This window comes from Capricornis sumatraensis, chromosome 1 (assembly GCF_032405125.1).
Source record: "Capricornis sumatraensis isolate serow.1 chromosome 1, serow.2, whole genome shotgun sequence".
In the NCBI taxonomy this organism is placed as follows: Eukaryota; Metazoa; Chordata; class Mammalia; order Artiodactyla; family Bovidae; genus Capricornis; species Capricornis sumatraensis.
This window is the reverse complement of record NC_091069.1, coordinates 86,914,095-86,932,781: the sequence shown is the minus strand read 5'-3', so window position 1 is coordinate 86,932,781 and position 18,687 is coordinate 86,914,095. Positions and strand designations below refer to the sequence as shown.

The window sequence follows — 18,687 nt, the reverse complement described above, 5'->3', positions numbered from 1 at the left end:
CAATTTCTGAGTAATATTAAAAGTATCTGACTGACATTTCCAGTCAAGTTGGAGTAACAAGGACCCAAGTTACCCTCCTGCCTGAAGCAACTATAAAACAAAATAGAGCATACAATGGTAAAGACACTGAACATCAGACAACGAAGGATAGCAATTCTGAGAAAAAGGAAGCAAACAGGTGAGCCCTATGATTGTTCCAGTTTATTGCCCTGACAGTTTTCTGATCGTAGCATAAGGGGGAGGAACCGAAAGAAAAATGAAGATATAACGGCTGAGAAGTTCCAAATCTCATGAAAACTATAAACCCATAGATCCAAGAAACCCAACAAATTCCAAGCACAAGAAACACTGGGGAGAGGAGAGAAGGTAACTATACCAAGGCACATCATGATAAAATTGCTTAAAACCAAGGAGAAAGAGACAAATCTTAAAAGCAGACAGAAAAAAAGGTCACATATACATAGGAGAGGGGGGCAGCAGAGGATGGATGGTTGGACGGCATCACCAACTCAATGGACATGGGTTTGAGCAAATTCTGGGTGACAGTGAAGGACAGGGAAGCCTGGCGTGCTGCTGTCCATGGGGTCGCAAAGAATCAGACACAACTGAGGGACTGAACAACAATAAATACACAGAGAAATGTATGGATGACAGAAGATACCACATCAGAAACGATAAAAGCAACAACATAAAGACTTTCAGACACACAAAAGCTGAAAGAAGGCATTATCAGCAGCACATGTGTCAAAAGTCCTCAAGACAGAAGGAAAACTGTACCGGAAGATATGGATGCACACGAAGGAAAGATGAGCACTGGATATCTAGGTTTTTTACGTTATTTAAATCTCTTTCAAAGAGAATTGCTGAAACAAAAATAATAATGTAGGTTCAACCTGGGTCAACCCAGGGATTGAACCCATATCTCCTGCATTGGCAAGTGGATTCTTTACACTGAGCCACCTGGGAAGCCAGTGAAAGGTCTGAACATCTCAGTTAGAAGGCAGAATTTGTTACTTTGGATAAAGACATTCTATTTTAAATAAGTGTCTGGCTTTTAATATTAAGCAGAAGAAACTGACGTATGAAAAATAAACAGATTTTAACATAACGTAAGTTATGAAATAGAAACGTTAAGGGTTTGCAAGTGGAACAAAATAGAAAAAAAAGAGAGGAAACTAATTTTTTGTGAAGAATATTTCAGAAAACATCTGGATTGTCAATTTTAGGAAAATACAATAAATGGATAAAATAACGAAGAAGGAAAAATCCCTGCTTCTTTTCTTTAATTTGGATACTCCACCTTCTATACCTTCTCCTAGTCACTGTTCTTATCACTTAATTTACAAACCCCTTGGTAATGCTTTAAGTCAGGTACATTCCTCTGCAACTAAACTTTTACATCATCTTGACTGAAGTTAATATTCATGTGGGTGGTTCACTCCAGCTTCTGCACAACCACCACCCTCTCTTAGCTGTCATGCCTTAGACCTTGTCATTATGAAGAACTGTCACTGATGCAAACTCACTTTCTGAGCATATCCTTCAGGCTAAATACTTCCAATTCACTAGGTACTTGACTTTAGGTGGGACCTTAGATCAGGGGTCAGCAAACATTAGCCTGCAGATCAAACCCAGCCTGTTTGGGCTTCCCTGGTGGCTCAGACGGTAAAGCGTCTGTCTGCAGTGTGGGAGACCAGGGTTTGATCCCTGGGTTGGGAAGATCCCCTGGAGAAGGAAATGGCAACCCACTCCAATACTCTTGCCTGGAAAATCCCATGGACAGAGGAGCATGGTAGGTTACAGTCCATGGGGTCCCGAAGAGTTGGACACGACTGAGCTACTTCACTTTCACTTTTCAAACCCAGCCTGCCACACTTATTCATTTATGTGTTGTGGCTGCCTTCAAGTTACAACAGCCGCGTTGAGTAGTTGCAACAGGGAACAAATGGCCTACATATTACTATCTGGTCCTTTACAAAAGAGTTTGCTGATCTGCCCTAGATTGTAGCCTATCCACTTGCTTTGATCCATTAGCTTCCTTCTGTCTTCACTTTCTTTCCTCACCAGTCTTAGTTCAGGGTCTATCAATTCAATCATTCGTTTGATAATGTCTCCAATTTTCTTGTCCCTTTATCCCTCCCTGAATCCAGCTGTTCACTATTTTCATTCTTATATTATCTTTTACCTAGGCTGCCAATTGTGCAGAGCAGCACTTCTATATAAACTCTGATGATACAACTCAATCGAATCCTTAGCTTTTCTCAATCCTACTATTTCTTAATAAGCTTGTCCTGTTGATTATTATTTTAAACCTTCTCCACTTTCCTTAAACCTCTGATGCATTTTTAGCAGGTAATCCTGTCTCATACATACAGCTATTATGTTAAATACCCACCACTAGACCAAAACCCAAACCTATGGACCCATCACCTAACTTCCTACATTCTCTCTTGGTAACGATAAAAGACATGCATGCTTCTCCTGCTATTCTCCAGCTATGATCAGAATTTCTATTATTTCTTCAGATACTTTCACATTTTAAGTATCACTATTCTCTCTCCCTTTTATTAGTTCCTCCTCTAAGCAACATATCACTCTCTCTCTCTCTCTCTCTCTCTCTCTCTCACACACACACACAGATACAAACAAACACACACTCTGTCTCTTCATTGACCCCACTGGTCCCTTTGGCCATTTCTACTTATACCTCGCCTTCACCTCCACAACCTCAGCTTCCTAAAAGTTTAACACACTTAGTCTTTACTTTCCATATATGGTCTCCATTTCTGCTCTCAACTCTCTCCCAAGGCTGTTCTCAATAAAGTTTCCAGTGATCTGTGTGTCACTAAATCCCAGAGACACTCTTCGGACCCCAAGGCATTAATCTGTAATACTGAAGGATCCCTCCTTCCGGAAATCCTCTCTTCTCTTGATTTCCACTCTCCTGATTTTCCACATCCTAGTAAAATAATCCTCATCAGTTTCCTTTCCAAGTTTCTACTGTTCTACCAGTTTTCTAAATGCCACCATTCCTTAAGGCTCCATTTAGGTCCTCTTCTTACTCTGCGTAAGATCCCTTCCATCCCACTGGTGTTGAGTGTCATCAGTACTGCTTATGCTCTGAAATCTACATATTAAACCCCTATATTTGGCTGGAGCTCCAGACTCACCTGCCCAACTGTATACCAGCTATTTTCATTTGATGGCCTAACAAATAAATCCAAAGGTGTACCCAGCATCTTCCAAACACAGTTTTGGTCTAGGTTTTTATACTAGAAGTGTGGGAGTTATCTTTGCATCTCCCTTGTTTAAAAAAACCCTCCATCTAAACAAGAACTAATATCCTGCAGATTTTACTTCCTAAGTATTTCCTGAACACACCCACTTCTCTTCAACTCCATTGTTGGTACACTTGTCAAGGTAAACTTCCTCATTCGCCCAGGAGGTTGTAAAGTCCTCTAACCCGTCTCCCCATTTCCATTTTTCTCCTCTCTAACCCATCTTTCCAGTAGTCATGTATGGATGTGAGAGTTGGACCATAAAGAAGGCTGAGCACTGAAGAATTGATGCCTTTGAACTGTTACTGGAGAAGACTCTTGAGAGTCCCTTAGACTGCAAGGAGATCCAACCAGTCCATCCTAAAGGAAATCAGTCCTGAATATTCACTGAAAGGACTGATACTGAAGCTGAAACTCCAATACTTTGGCCACCTGATGTGAAGAACCGACTCACTGGAAAAGACCCTGATGCTGGGAAAGATTGAAGGCGGGAGAAGGGGACAACAGAGGATGAGATGGTTGGATGGAATCACCAACTCAATGGACTTGAGTTTGAGTAAACTCTGGGAGTTGGTGATGGATAAGGAAGCCTGGGTCCATGGGATCGCAAAGAGTCGGACACGACTGAGTGGCTGAACTGAACGGAACCCATCTTTCCTTACTGCTGACAGCATGATCTGAGAGAAAATCTGATCACCAAAAAACGACAAAAAAATGTCAGTGATCAATTGGTATTGCTCTAAATCTCAAGGATTCAATATTCAGCTGTGGGAACTTGTTAATAACATTACTACATTAAAGTGAACTACAAAATTGGCAGTGTATTAGGAATTATTCTGTTCTTTCAGACACTGTCAAACATAGAAATGGTGTGGTCAAATGGGGAGAATTTGAGTTTTGGCGTCAGAAGATCATATTCCCATTCAGATCTATATTCCCATTAATAGCTGTGCAACCCCTGGGGAAATTTCTCTCCTTCTCTGAGTTTAAATTTCATACAAGTAAAATTAAAATAATATTACTTGTGTTGAATAATTGCATTAAGTATTAAAGTTATTGTATATAAAGCCCAGCATGTGATAGTTATATCAGACGTTTGATCCAGGAATTTAAGCCGACATCATGTCAAAAACATACTCATCTGAAACGTGGTGATGGCTTTTCAACAATTTTTCTAACTTTTCCCTAACACCTACTAATATATTAGTCAATTATATTCCTTAATATCTTTACAAGTACTACTGTTGTGTTGTTCGATGGGGGTGATGAGGAAGACAGGAGAAAGAAAAAGGAAGAAATAACACAAAAAGATAATAAATGCTTCAGCTGTTAAAAACACTGTCCTGGTTACAGAACGTCCTGTGGATAAAAAAGTCCAAAACAATTTTGCACCTGAAACTGAGGGATTAGACTTAAAGGATGAGTAATTCTCTTGTACTGAAAGAAAAAATCTCTTACCTCCACGGCTTATACTCTTTCTCTCAGGATTTCAAGGGCATGATGTACTTTGTATTACACATCTCAAAGTTCCCATTAAAATTGTGGGGACCCAGCAAGACACAGTTATGTTGGTGCATGTTACCCCATGAATTCTGATCCTTCCAGTAAGTGCAGAACATAAGCAGAAAATGGGGGACTGCAAGAAAGAGGATGAGGGGGAAGGAAGGAAGGTGGTGGAAAATGATCTAAGTGACACTAAGAGATTAGTGCCCAAAGATAAGCAGGTCAGAAAAAATAACTAATATGCAAATAATTAGAAATTAACTTGCAGTTATAAATAGTGTTGCTACAAAATACTGGATATTAATTTCTTTTTAATTACTTAAACTTCCTTTAAAATTAGCTTACCAGAATCATAGCTTGGAGGCTTCATATCTCCCTGATTCAATTCTGTCCCATATTTCAACTTGTGGTATTTGGCTCTAACAAAGAAATAAGAAAATACAAACCATCTTAAAACACAGTTAAATGAACCTTAAGATATGTAATAGGAGTAGTCATCAGTATGCAGCAGTCCTGACTAACTTTTAACTGTTCAAAGCCTTCCACAGTATCAAAGTCTTAATATAAAAGTGCTTCCCATTATCATTTTGCTGTTATACCATCAAGCTCTCTCTGTTAGAACAAAAAAGTAATAACACTGAGAATGATAGATCTTGTTTCTATAATTATGAATGAAACATGTAACATTCTAGTTTCTGCAGTATTCAGATTTTCTTGAGGACCGCCAGAGTACAATTCTATCAAAAGCAATAGATAAGTCTGGCCTGTGGAATAAACTTGAAAAAGACTAATCTTTCTCAAAATTGAGCTTTTGTTTCTTTAAGAAAAAAAGGTCACCCATAATACGCTGCATTGTCAGGCAATTATGCTTTGCCAAGTATGCATTAGAGTGAACGATCCAAAAGAAGGAAGAGGAATCAGCTTGAATTATCAGTGTTGAATAAGACATTCTAGAAGAAATAAACATACTTTTTAACAGTAAAGGTATCTTTTGCCTTTTTAAGATGAAGTCAGGAAGAACTGTGAACAGGAATGTTTTCTTTTAAAAGTTAACTAGATGTTATCATCTCTGATTCATCTGATTTAACCATCTCAGACTGAACCATCTAAGATGAGAAAAATAATCCAAGTAAGGTACAAAATTAAAAGGTAAACTAAAAATGAACCATATTTAAGGTTGTATATTTTTACTTGCTTGCTTCCCCCAAATATTGAGGCTATTATAATATTCAATATAATAAGACTGGGATAAAAGCAACAACAATAATAATTTGAAAAACCAAATAATAAAGAAGGAATAAGGGCTTCCCATGTGTTGCCAATAGTAAAGAACATGACTGCCAGTGCAGGAGACATAACAGACTTGGGTTTGATCCCTGGGTCAAGAAGATTCCCTGAAGGAGGGCATGACAACCCACTTCTAGTATCCTTGCCTGGAGAATCCTATGGACAGAGGAGACTGGTGGGCTACAGTCCATAAGGTCACAAACAGTTGGAAGAGACTTAGCACACACAATGGAACAGAGTTAGCATGCACTCATGCACGTAAGGGCAACTAAAGAGCCAAATTTGTAAGTTATTTTTTTCTTTATAAAAGACTAACTGAGCATTTACTTTAAAATTTTTATATTTCAAGAAAAGGATAAATAAAATGAAAATCATTTGCTCAAATGTGTAAAATATTGGAATTCTTCACCCTATTTTGAATTAATTATTTTTCAGTCATAGCAGAAAAAAAACTAAAATTTTATACAGAGGGGAATGTTAAGAAAATCTCTGAAAATTACAGATAACTGATGTTCTATTTCTTAAGGCAGGTGGTGGGTAGTTAGTATATTTGATATTAATCTTTATATATTTTGCATACATATGAAAAGTTTTTTGATAATATACACCCACTAAAAAGAAAAAAGAACATCTTTGTGTTCAAGTATGGGATTGAGCTTTAGACTTAAGTTAAAAAAAAAAAGCACAAAATACTGTGTGTGTCTATGTGCGTGCGTACATTTCTGTGTGTTTTATATGTGCGTGTTATGGTTTTTAAATGTAATGGTCAATCTTCAGATTTTTCAGAAATGTACTTCATCTACCATAAGATGAAGTAACAATAGCTCCTGTAAGTCAACATAGCAATTAAAAGTAACTGGCCTGAAGACAGAATAAAAGTAGTAATGAAGTTTTATGGAGTTAACTTACATATTTTTGTTTTATATATGTATATATTTATATACACATAGATATATGAAAAAAATTTCAAACCCAAAATGCTGCACTATAGTGCATCCTAGTGGTCTTGGGAAAAACTACAACAGAGCTTAAAGAAAAGGGAACAGAAAATATTCTATACAATGTATGTAACAAAACACTATGAATAACATTTCAAAAAAAATAAAGAACTGCTGTGTTTGCTACAAGCCGCGTTCCCATTAATCAGGGTCTCCTTACTGAACTGTTAAATTCACTGAAAAACAATTTACTCACAGAACTCAACTTAGTAACATTTCTTCTGAAGTCAATATGCTAAAATACCTTTCCACTTATATTATTTCCCATTGTTTTAACCCTTCATCTCACTGTTAACAATTTTCTTATTCTCTAATCTTTTTCTATCTATATCTGACTCCACGTTAAACAGTAAACCTTATGCCTATGAACTCTACATTTGATACACAGCTACACCTCCCAACTGCCTTTACTGGATAAAACTGCATGAAAATCATATAATTATAATATATTAAAGATATTAATGACATCCCATTACGGTTTTGTTTCAAAGTCAATTATTACATATGATATGCTTGGAATATAACACAGCATTCCAACCACACTTTAACGCTGACACTTAAAAATAATTTGATTAAATCCAACAAACTGTTTTTAAATTATTATGACAGATACTGCACTTATTGGCTGCTGGGAATAATGTGCAGCTTATAGTTGCTTAAGGGAAGAGGTAAGGAGATGAAGAAGAGACAGAAATGTAAATAAATAACACTGTGGATAAGAACTATTAGTTATATCAAATGTTACACAAATTCAGATAAGGGATTATCTAATTCTGTCAAAGGTCCTGACAGTAGTCAAGGACAGCTACCAAAAAGAAACCTCAAAACCTGCAATCAGTTTTACAATCAGACAAATGGATTGATGAAGAATGTATTTTGGTCAGAAGAAACATCTTAAGAGTAGGGGGGTGGGGGTGTGGAAAACCACAGTGTGTGTGTGTGTGTGTGTGTACAGGACTAGAAAGAGGCCTGGATGTAAAAGGTTTTACTAAGAATTCTGAAATTAGCTAGATATTTTTAAGCAAGGATATAACATTTGTGATTTAGAAAATGAATCCCATGGATGTGGAAAATAAAGATTAGAATGAGAAAATGTATTAGAAGCAAGGATGATAGCTGAGTATTTACATTAGAGCAGACACAAGAGATGCAAATGGAAGAAATGTTTCAGAATTATATTTTATATAGTGCTTGAGATTCTTCAGTATAGAACTTTCTGAAAAAACCTGAGGTTATACCTTGTGTGTTCTTAGAAAATTAAATGTAATTTTTTCATTTTGTAAATTTTAACACCCTTTAAGGAATGCTCTGTTAAACCCACACTAGGTGAGTAATCCTTCTGTAATGTTCAAGATTCAGTTTTACTTAACTGTGGACCTTTTTAAGTGGGACTAGTTAGAAAATCTATAATCAGCAACTCAAAACCATGGTCCTTAGTTGGGTTTTTACAGGTTAAATGACAAGATGCCTAGAATTTGCTCTAAAATAGATTGAGATAAGGCAAGACCGACAAAAATGTTAACTGTTGAGGCTTGGAGGTGTATATAAAAGATATTAGTCTCTGTATGTCTGTGTTTCAAATTGTCTGCAGTTAAAAAAAAAACTGGCTTAAGGCATTAGAAAAAATAATTTCAAAATGAAAAGAACTGAAATGCTTTATAGCTCTAATTTTTTAAAAAAATTACTAGGTAGTATAAAAATAATTTCACAGAAAAGAGAACTTAAATGTTTAAGAGCACTAATTCACAAAGAAATTTTTTAATTCCTTAATTTATTACACACTTCAGTGGTGCCATACATTAGGAGATTATTCCCGATGTAATGGCATGAAGTTCATGAAGTTCCATGAACTTCAAAAGATATGAAATCAGGGATACTTTTCCAGGAGAATCCCTTTAAAGTGAAAAACAAGGAACAATCTTCCCTAGACTCAGCCACCAGCTGTTTATCTTCTCTGTTCTCCAGAGTCAAACCACTTGAAAAAATAAACAGCTCTGTCTGTCTCCACACTATCCATCCTTCTCACCTCTCAATCCCCTGTGATCTGGTTTATGTTCCTGCTACCTCACTAAAGCTGTTCTGGCAAGGACACCAACAAGCACCTAACGGGCAAGTCCAGAACTATTTTCAGTATACAACTTGTGATTTGCTTGGCATCTGCAATTGCCAAACTCCCACCTTCTCTAGCTTGCTTCCCATTCACTGCTTTCTCCTTCCTTCCCCACTGCTCCTTGGTTAGTGCTTCTTTCTCTGTCTTTTCCTCAAACCACTCCTGCAACCGGCTCCTGCTACTTCCTGTTCCATGCTAGTTCTGTTCGTTTCAAAGTTCTTATAATTTTACCCACAATATTGATGATTCCCAAGTACACATCTCTATTCATGAATCCTCTTCTATATCTGCTTTACTGCCCTCTTTATTTCTAACTCACTTTATAATTTTCAAACTTCTCTCTCAAGCCAGAAACCTAGAAATCATTCTTGAGTTATCTTTCTTCTTCATCCCCAATACCAAGTCACCTCCAAATTTTATGGATTTTTTCTAGTTAAAATGTTTCATAGGGAATTCCTTGGTGATTCAGTGGTTAGGATTTGGGCTTTTACTGCCAGGGGCCCAGGTTCGACCCCTGATCAGGGAACTAAGATTCCGCAAACCACAAAGTGCAGCCAAAAAATACAACATTAGAAGTAAAAAATAAAATGTTTCATAGTTGATGACTCCTCTATTCCAGCAGTTAATATACCATTTCTCATCCTAAACTATTACAATTTTCTGGCCTCTATTAACAGATCTTTTCAGTTCATCCCCCAAACTAAGGTCAGCGTGATTTTCTAAAATCTTTTTAACACTATTCTATGCTTAAACCTTTCAACTGTACAACAAATAAATGCAATATATATTCCTAGCCTAGACCCTGGAGAAGGCAATGACACCCCACTCCAGTTAGGCTGCCGTCTATGGGGTCGCACAGAGTAGGACACAACTGAAGCGACTTAGCAGCAGCAGCAGCAGCAGACTAGACCCTGGACCAGAAAAAAAAAATACTACAAAGATTATTACCAGCACATTTGGTAGGAAAAAATGCTATAAAGATCATCACTGGATCGCTTCTGGGCCTTCTGACTAAGATCAAGTGTAGTAAGATTATCATTGGAACATATGAATACGGGCTATATTACATAACAGAACTATGTTAACATTAAATTTCCTTAATAATGAACTGTAGTTATTTAAGGGAAAGTCCTTGTTCTTAGAAGATACTCTCTTAAGTATTTAGTCTGCAAACAAGTAGCAAATGACTCTGCGGGAGGGGCGGGAGAGGAGGAAGACCATGAGTATACAGAGAGAACATGATCCAAGTAAATACAGCAAAATGTCAACTGGTGAAATCTGGGTAAGGAGTATATAGTTTGCTCAACTTCGATTAGTTTGAGATTATTTTAAAATGAAATGTTTTTTAAAAACTTCCAATGTAAGACAGGAGTTTGAACTCCTTAGGCTCTTCATGATCGGGCTTTTGCCCACCTCTACCATTACAGCCCCTACCTTCCATACACAGTAATCACAAATTTGTAAACATACCATACTGCTTTGTCCCATGTCAAACATACCATCTCCACGTCCTAAACCTCGGCAAACAGCTTATTTTTTATGATGCTGTTCCTGTCTCACCTCCTCTAATTACACCCTCCTTTCTACTTCCACAGGCTGCAGATCCAAATAACCACTCCCTTCTTTGTACCCTGTGCTGACTTCTTCCCATAGCATCTCACTTACTACACTGCATTTTTGTGAATTATGACTCTGCTTCCTGCTACCCTAAGCTGTGAAGGACAAGAACTGTGACTTGCTTGTTCCCAATTCCAGCACAGTACTTAAACTGGATGGATAGATTAATGAATATGTTATTGAGAAGGGAAACACACACACACACATACACACCACAGCCATGTCCTTGGTTAGTTTAGTATTTGTATATTTTAATTTTTCTGACTTATAAGATCGTATAATGTACTGGCAGAGTACAGGCTTCAGAAGCAGACAAACCAGAGGGATCCGAATCACAGCTCTACTGTAACTCTGCAACTCTAAGTTATTTAGTTTTTTAGTCTCAAGGTCTAATACACAGTAGTTAATAAATAGTTATTATTACTGTTCTTATGCTCTTTGATTATGCCTATCATTTAGATTGCTTAAAATCTCAGATATTCCCAAATTACACACTTTTAAAAGTGTTCTCCCCCCCACCTTCCCAAAACAGCTTTCAATCAACCTCTCAAGGAATGAGAAGAACCACCAATTTTTCACTAAGAGGCAATCTGTTTTCAGTCTCTTGTGCCATTTAAAATCCCACATGAAGGTAAACACAACTAATAAAGCTTTATAGCTCTTGATATTCATAAATATCATCTGCTAAATGTTATTTTATGGTAGTTTTTCAAACAAGCCATTCATCAATTTCAAAAAAAATGAAAAGGCCATGTGATCACAAACAAAGCAAAATACAGAATTTTGATATCACCTTTCAAGTACTCAATAATCTAAAACAAAGAACTGTCTCATGTTGCTGACAAAAATTCTAAAGACCATCTGCTAAAGCAAATACTTAATTCATATGAAAACTTCCAAAATTCTCATCCATGACCTATTGTCCTTTACCTGCAAGCCAAGTTTAGTTCTTGAGTATTTTAGACACTTAGCAGAACAGAAAGGTAAGATTCACTTCTGGAGAGATATGAATAGGTGATAGCAAAGGCTAAAAATATCAAAAAGAAAGATTCTCAACATAGTCTGCCAGAGCAGGTCTTTTCCATGGAAAATACATCAAACTGAATAATACCAGATGATAGGAAAAGGGATTAAGTATTATAGAAATTTCCTTTACAATTCAAAAACTACTTTAATTCTATAAAGAATTGGATATTGACATTCAGGAAGTATACACATTTCTTCAGAAAGGACAGAGTAGGGAGAAAAGTTGTTAAAATTTTTAAAACCATATACATCAGTTTTTGGTCATTATTACTAAACATTCATTACCAAATTAACATATAGCAACCATTTTTAAATGTTTATTACAAATACTAGTTCCTAAATTCAAACAGAACACATTAAAATTTGAACCTGTTTTAGGAGTAACAGAAAAATTATTCCAGTAAGAGAACACTACCTTCCATTTTACTGAATTACCTTTCCTGTTTAAGAGCATATTCCAGCATTTTGATTCTTCTCACAAGATCCTTCTTTAAGTTTTCTTGACCTTTCCTTTCCCCCTGAAGAAAGGCAATCTGGGCCTGAGTAAGGAAAAGAAAGACAAAATGCAGTTTAGATGAAATAAACTTTTAAAAACTCAGTTGAAGAACCTTTGGAAGATAAAAAAATTAAATATAGAAACATTTCTTTTTACATATCTGTCACAAAGTAAACAGAAAGGCACTGATTGCAAGGGGTGGAATGCTTAACTTTTTTTCTTTAAAGGACATCTATATGCATTTTACTTCAGACTACAGATGTTAAGACAACCAACACAAGTGCAGACATATGCAAAATACAGTACAGTCTGCTCAAGAGTTTGTCTTCTAAGGCACTGAGGGGTGTTCTCCTTTATAAAAAATGAAGACGGAGAACTACCACAACTTGTACTATTCCGCTTTTAGGTATCTATCCGAAGAAAATAAAAACACTAATTCAAAACACTAATAAGCATCCCCATGTTCACTGCAGCATTATTTATAACAAATAGCCAAGATATGGAAACTAAGTGTCCATTGACAGATGGCTACTGAAGATATGTATACGTACGTATATGTATGTCTGTATAGGTATAACACACACAACTGAATACTACTCAGCCATAAAAAAATAAAATCCTGTCATATGCAATAATATAGATGAACTGCAAGGATATTATGCTAAGCAAAGTAAGTCAGATAAAGACAAAAGCTGTATGATTTCACTCACGTGTGGAATCTTACAAAAAATAAAGATGAACAAACAAAACAAAAGCAAATACATAAATACAAAGAAGACATCTGTGGTTACCAGAGGCGAAAAGGGTTGGGGACAGGCAACATGAGTATAACAGGTCAACTGTATGGTGATGGATGGTAACTGGACTTGTGACAGTGATCATTTTGCAGCATTTACAGATACTGAACTATAATGCTGTACACCTGAAACTTACACAATTTATTTTCAGAGTGAAGATGAGGCAAGTGGGTAAAGCAAAATCATGAGTTCTTATAATAAGCCTTGTAAAGTAAGAGTTCTCAGAGCTTCACCATCTACTTAAATTTTATGATGGATTCCTTGTCTCCAGAGACTTTATCCTGGACATCTACAAATAAGGAATAACTGCCTTTTCTCAATCCCCACCTTTAACCCCACCCCATTTAGTTTCGATATGCAGGGGTAAAGAAAGTGAAAGGTGGGAAAAGGAAAATCAGAGCCAGTGGCCCTCCCTAGTTTCCTGGCCCCTCCCAAGTATCACTAAAGAAAGAAAGAAAGAAAAAAAAAAACCCCTACATTTTAACACAAATTGTAATACTCTCATCTTCAGTCAGACAAAAGGGGATAGGAAAGAACAGTAGTCCAGAATAACTAAAAAATACATTTAGAACTGAAATAATACCTTCTACTTAAGGAATTAAAAACTATGTTGCAAATACTAACCTCTTAAGGTAACTCATAACACCACCAGCAGTGTGGCAGGAGATCTATATACTTAAAGGCCCTCAAAGACAGCTATCAGTTTCACTAGTCTCACATTCTTTCCCCTCTCATTTCTATTATATTAACTCAGATAGTGTTATTTATATATCCACAGTGCTTTCCATTTAAGTAAGCAAGAAATTACATTTAATGATGGACCTTACAATATCCCTAAGAAATTGTGGATGATCTAACTAAAGGTTTGGTGAATGACCATCAAACTTCTTAGTTTAAACGACACCCATTTCTCTTTTTTCAGTACCATAATAAACATAAAATCCAACTCACTGAGCTTCTTATAACCTTGAGAATGTAGGGACTGTCATGTTTTTGTTGTCATTTGAACAAACTCTTAAAATTTACATTGCAGTTACTAGAAGGATTATTTTTATCCTATTGAAATATGTAAAAATAGGCTAAAGATGATTCAATTGTATACAAAGAGGAAAATGTATCAAATATCTGTAATATCTATACTAAACAATCATAAAACTTTTTGAAATTATTTGTTCTACAATGAGATTATTTTATATAAGCAGAGTAATAATACATGCATTAAAGTGGCAAAAATGAATGTCCTTCAAAAGGATATGACAGTCCAACTTATTTGGTCAAACAGTGCTTTGGCCTAGAAGACAGTCTTCAAAGTGGCTTTAATAAAAAAATAATAATAATTTAACCAGTATAATCTAATAACCAAAATAATTTTTTAAAATTACCAATTTCTTCCTTTCTATCCCATTTGACTAGTTCTGTATTTCTGGCACCATTCTGTATTTCTGTCCTGGGTGATTCTGACACTGCAGGCTCTAATACTCAAAATCTTTACTGTGACTCATTCCCCAGCCCACCAACTACTTCTTATATTTCCAGGACACTTGCTTCCCCATCCTCCTATCAATTCACATACTGGACTAATTAAATATTTAATACTAAAAGACTCAGAATTATTGAAAAGAAAGATTACAAAGAAGATGGAGGTGCCTGGAAAAGGCAAAACAAACAAGAATAATGGAAATACCTGTGATAGTTCCTAGTGATCAAAGAATATCTCTGTGACATTTCTGCCACAGATGCAAAACCTGAAATCAATCATATGGAAACATCAAGCAAACTCAAGTTGAGGGGCATTTTATGTTAACATTCTTATAATCTTCAAAAGCGTCAGGTCATAAAAGTCAAAGAAAAACTGTTTCAGATTAAAGGAGATTAAAAAGACCTGAAAACCAAATGTAATACATGATTCTGTTCTAGATCTGGCTATAAAAGGACATTATTGGGAAAACTGTCAAAATATGAATGGGATCTGAGGATCAAATGGTAGTAATACATCAGTGTTAATTTCTACATTTTGATGGCTATGTGTGGTAGTTACACAGGATAGTACTTGTCTACAGAAAACAAACACTGAAGTATTTGGTGGATGGCAATAGGTCATCAGGTTGCCTGGCACCCTGCCCTCAAATGGTTCAGAAAAAAAACTTATTTGTACTGCCCTTCCAACTTTTCTGTCAACAGGAGATTTTTTGTTTTTGAAAGAAACACTATGCCAACTTCCTTAATATGATAAGACACAATTAAATTCAAAAGCCAGTACCAAGTGTAATAGAGAAACCTAAGAAGTAATGACCATCAGGAACAAAACAAGGATGGTCCATTTCTTACCACAAATATTGAACATTGCTCTGGTGGCGGCCACTGTCATTAGTCCAGAAAGAAATAAGGTTTGGAAAAAATGAAAATTAATTTTAAAAGATGCATGCACCCCAATGTTCATAACAACACTGCTCACAACAGTCAAGACACGGAAAGAATTCAGTGCCCATCAACAAATTAATGGATAAAGAAGATGTGGTATGTATATATACATATATCTACTGACAGAGCAGTATTCCATATATATACGTATGATACACTGGAATACTACCTTGCCGTAGAATGACACTCTGCCATTTGCAGTAATAGGGATGAACCTGGAAAACACTATGCTTAGGAAAATAAGTCAGAGAATGACAAGTACTGTATGATATCACTTGTATGTGAAATTTTAAAAATAATACAAACGAATGTATATGCAAAACAGAAACAGACTCACAGATATAGAAAACAAACTTGTGGTTACCAAAGAGGAGAGAGAGGTAAGTGGGGAGGGACAAATTAGGAGAATGGGATTAACAAACTATGTATAAAATAGATAAATAAGACTATATTGTATAGTACAGGAATTACAGTCATTATCTTGTAATAACGTAAATGGAGTAAAATCTATAAAGATGCTGAACCACTATGTTGTACATCTAAATAGAACACTGTAAATCAATTATACTTCAATTAATAAAAAATAAGTTTACAAATTAAAAAAGGAAATAAAATCATATTATTTGCAAATGATCTGACTGGATATCTGGAAAATCCAAGAAAAAAATAGACTATATATTATTATAAAAATATGGGAATTTCAGTAATAACTACATATAAAAATAATAAATTGAAACCCATGGGCTTCTATAAAAACAACCAGTTAGATGATATAATGAATGTAAACAATTACATTTATAATAACAAAGTGATAAGATTAGAATAAACCTTACAAGAAAAAAAAGAGGTATAGAAAGATTAAACGCTACTGAAGAGCGTAAAAAAATGACTTGAACAAATCAGAAGCAAAATCGTGTTCTTAAACAAGAAGCCTCTGTATTACAATTTTACTTTTCCCTAAATTAATTTTATAAAATTATGCAAGCCCAATCAAAATACAAATACAATGTTTTTAAAAACATCACACATGATGAGCCTAAAGTACATATGGAAAAATAAATAAGAATAAAAAAAATTCCAAAGCTCTGAAATATTTTAAAACATATCATCATTTACAGTCACTTATAAAGTGGTAATGATGCACAAAAACACATACCTATGGTACAGACAATCCAAAAACAAACCCAAATACATACAGGAATTTAATATAAATTAAAGGTAACACTGCACATCATTAGGGAAAATGTAATTATTCAATAAATGTTGATGGCAGCCATCTGGAAATTATTTCTCATATCAAAACAAATTGCCAAAAGGATCAAAACCTTAAAGGAACCCAAAAGTATTAAAAGAAAAGGCAGAGTTTGTTCTAATAATCTCATGGAATGTCTTTTTGAAAATAAGACAAAACCCAAAGTCATAAGAAACTAATAAATTTCACCTCAAAGACAAAATTTATATATGGTAATTTAAAAGTTGCTGAAAAACTGTAACAAATAAGACCATTTCTTTTTGACAAAATGTCAAAACAAAATGAGAGAAGTAGTAATGCCACATATCACAAGAGTTTGTTTTTCCTTATATATAAAGAGCACCTACAAATTAATAAGAAAAAGATCAAGAACAGGAAAAAACACAAAGAACATGTTGATAGAAAGGAAATACAAAAGCTCAAAAATATTAAAAAGATGTCCACTCTCACAAGAGAAATACCAATTAAAATTATAATCACATTTCTCCTTTCATCAGCTTAATAAAGCTCAATAATTAGGTAATATGTTGGGAAAAATGCAACTGTATGTTGACTGCGACTGTTAAATCAGTTTCACCACTACTGTGGACAATCTGAACAAGTAGATAAGGTATGAATATAGCTTTTAAGTGTTACAAATAAAGTATTTGTAGTACAAGTAAAACTAACAGTAATGGCACATATTTTTCAAAAGAAGATTTTGGAATTATCTGCAAGGAAAATAAATATTTAAAAATTCCATAAGCTTTTATACTGTGTACCTAAAAACAGGCCTCTAATTTCCTAACCGTTAGAAACAACGAAAAACCAACAGTAACTAGGTATTTTACAACTTAAGTCTATGTGATAAACAGGAAACTTGTTTTTATTATTTTCAATTCTAATTTGTCAAAAGGATACATATAAGGAATATAAATCTGCTATACCTAAGCAGGTTTACCTGCACACATGAGGGTATCTAATAACTAAATTATTTTAAATAGTTTTTGAGACTTTTTAAACTATCTTGTACTCTAAAATTCTACAGGGTTAAAATTTAAAACTGAAATCACTGAAAAGTATATTCAAAAAGAAATGTACACAACATATTAGTTTGGGTTGGCTATTTTTCAATTGTTTTTCTGTCATATGCTATGGGAAAGAAAGAACATTCACTTTTACAAAAATCTAAAGTGCCAAAAGACAACTGATACAAGTTTCTGTCAACAGAGCACAAACTCACAAACAACAAGAGAAATACATGAAAAGTAAAAGTTAATAAAGTAGTTTACTTAAGCTAAAGAAGAGCACACAGTAAAGTTTCAACAATCTGCTCTATAATGACATCTTAATGTCTTCTATAAATTATACCTATTTCCTCTGAGACGCTTTGGACTACATTATTCTCATGCATCTAGGCTGTTAGTTGTTTTTCTCTAGGCATACAATCATCATCTCTAGCTAGCTCTCTCTCCTAGAAACAGTGTCATCACTTGGCAGCATCTAACTTCAGCATCAGAATCACCTAGAGGACGTGTTGAAACACACATTGCTTGGGCTGGCCCCTTCCTCATTTCTGATTCAACAGGTCTGGAGTGGGGCCTGAGAACATGCATTGTTATTAAGTATCACACATTACCAGGTGATGCTGCTATTCTGGGACAATACTTGGAGAACCACTGACCTACACCATCTGTGACATAGTTAGAAGGCCAAAAATAAAGCAAATAGGCTGCTAAAGAGCAAGTAACTGAGCTGTCCCAGAACCCCAGCTCTTTACAGAGAATGATGAAGTCTTATAAATGTCCTCAGGCTGACAAACAGGTACACACTAGCTTTTTGATTCTCTTCCAAATTCCTTGTGTATGACTGTATTTCTAGCAGTCTCCTTACAAGAAAATAAAATCAACCATTTTCATTCAG

At 35.2% G+C, this 18,687-nt stretch overlaps 1 protein-coding gene across 1 annotated transcript in view; it reads right to left on the bottom strand.

Moving 5' to 3' along the window:
• The window catches only part of STRN (striatin), a 105,281-nt gene that overhangs the window by 52,974 nt on the left and 33,620 nt on the right, over nucleotides 1-18,687 (bottom strand). The window contains exons 2-3 of the mRNA XM_068964919.1: nucleotides 12,255-12,358; nucleotides 5,127-5,200 (exon numbers count right to left, since the gene is read on the bottom strand). Of these exons, the coding sequence (XP_068821020.1) occupies nucleotides 5,127-5,200; nucleotides 12,255-12,358 (178 nt within the window). The remainder of the gene's footprint in view (nucleotides 1-5,126; nucleotides 5,201-12,254; nucleotides 12,359-18,687) is intronic.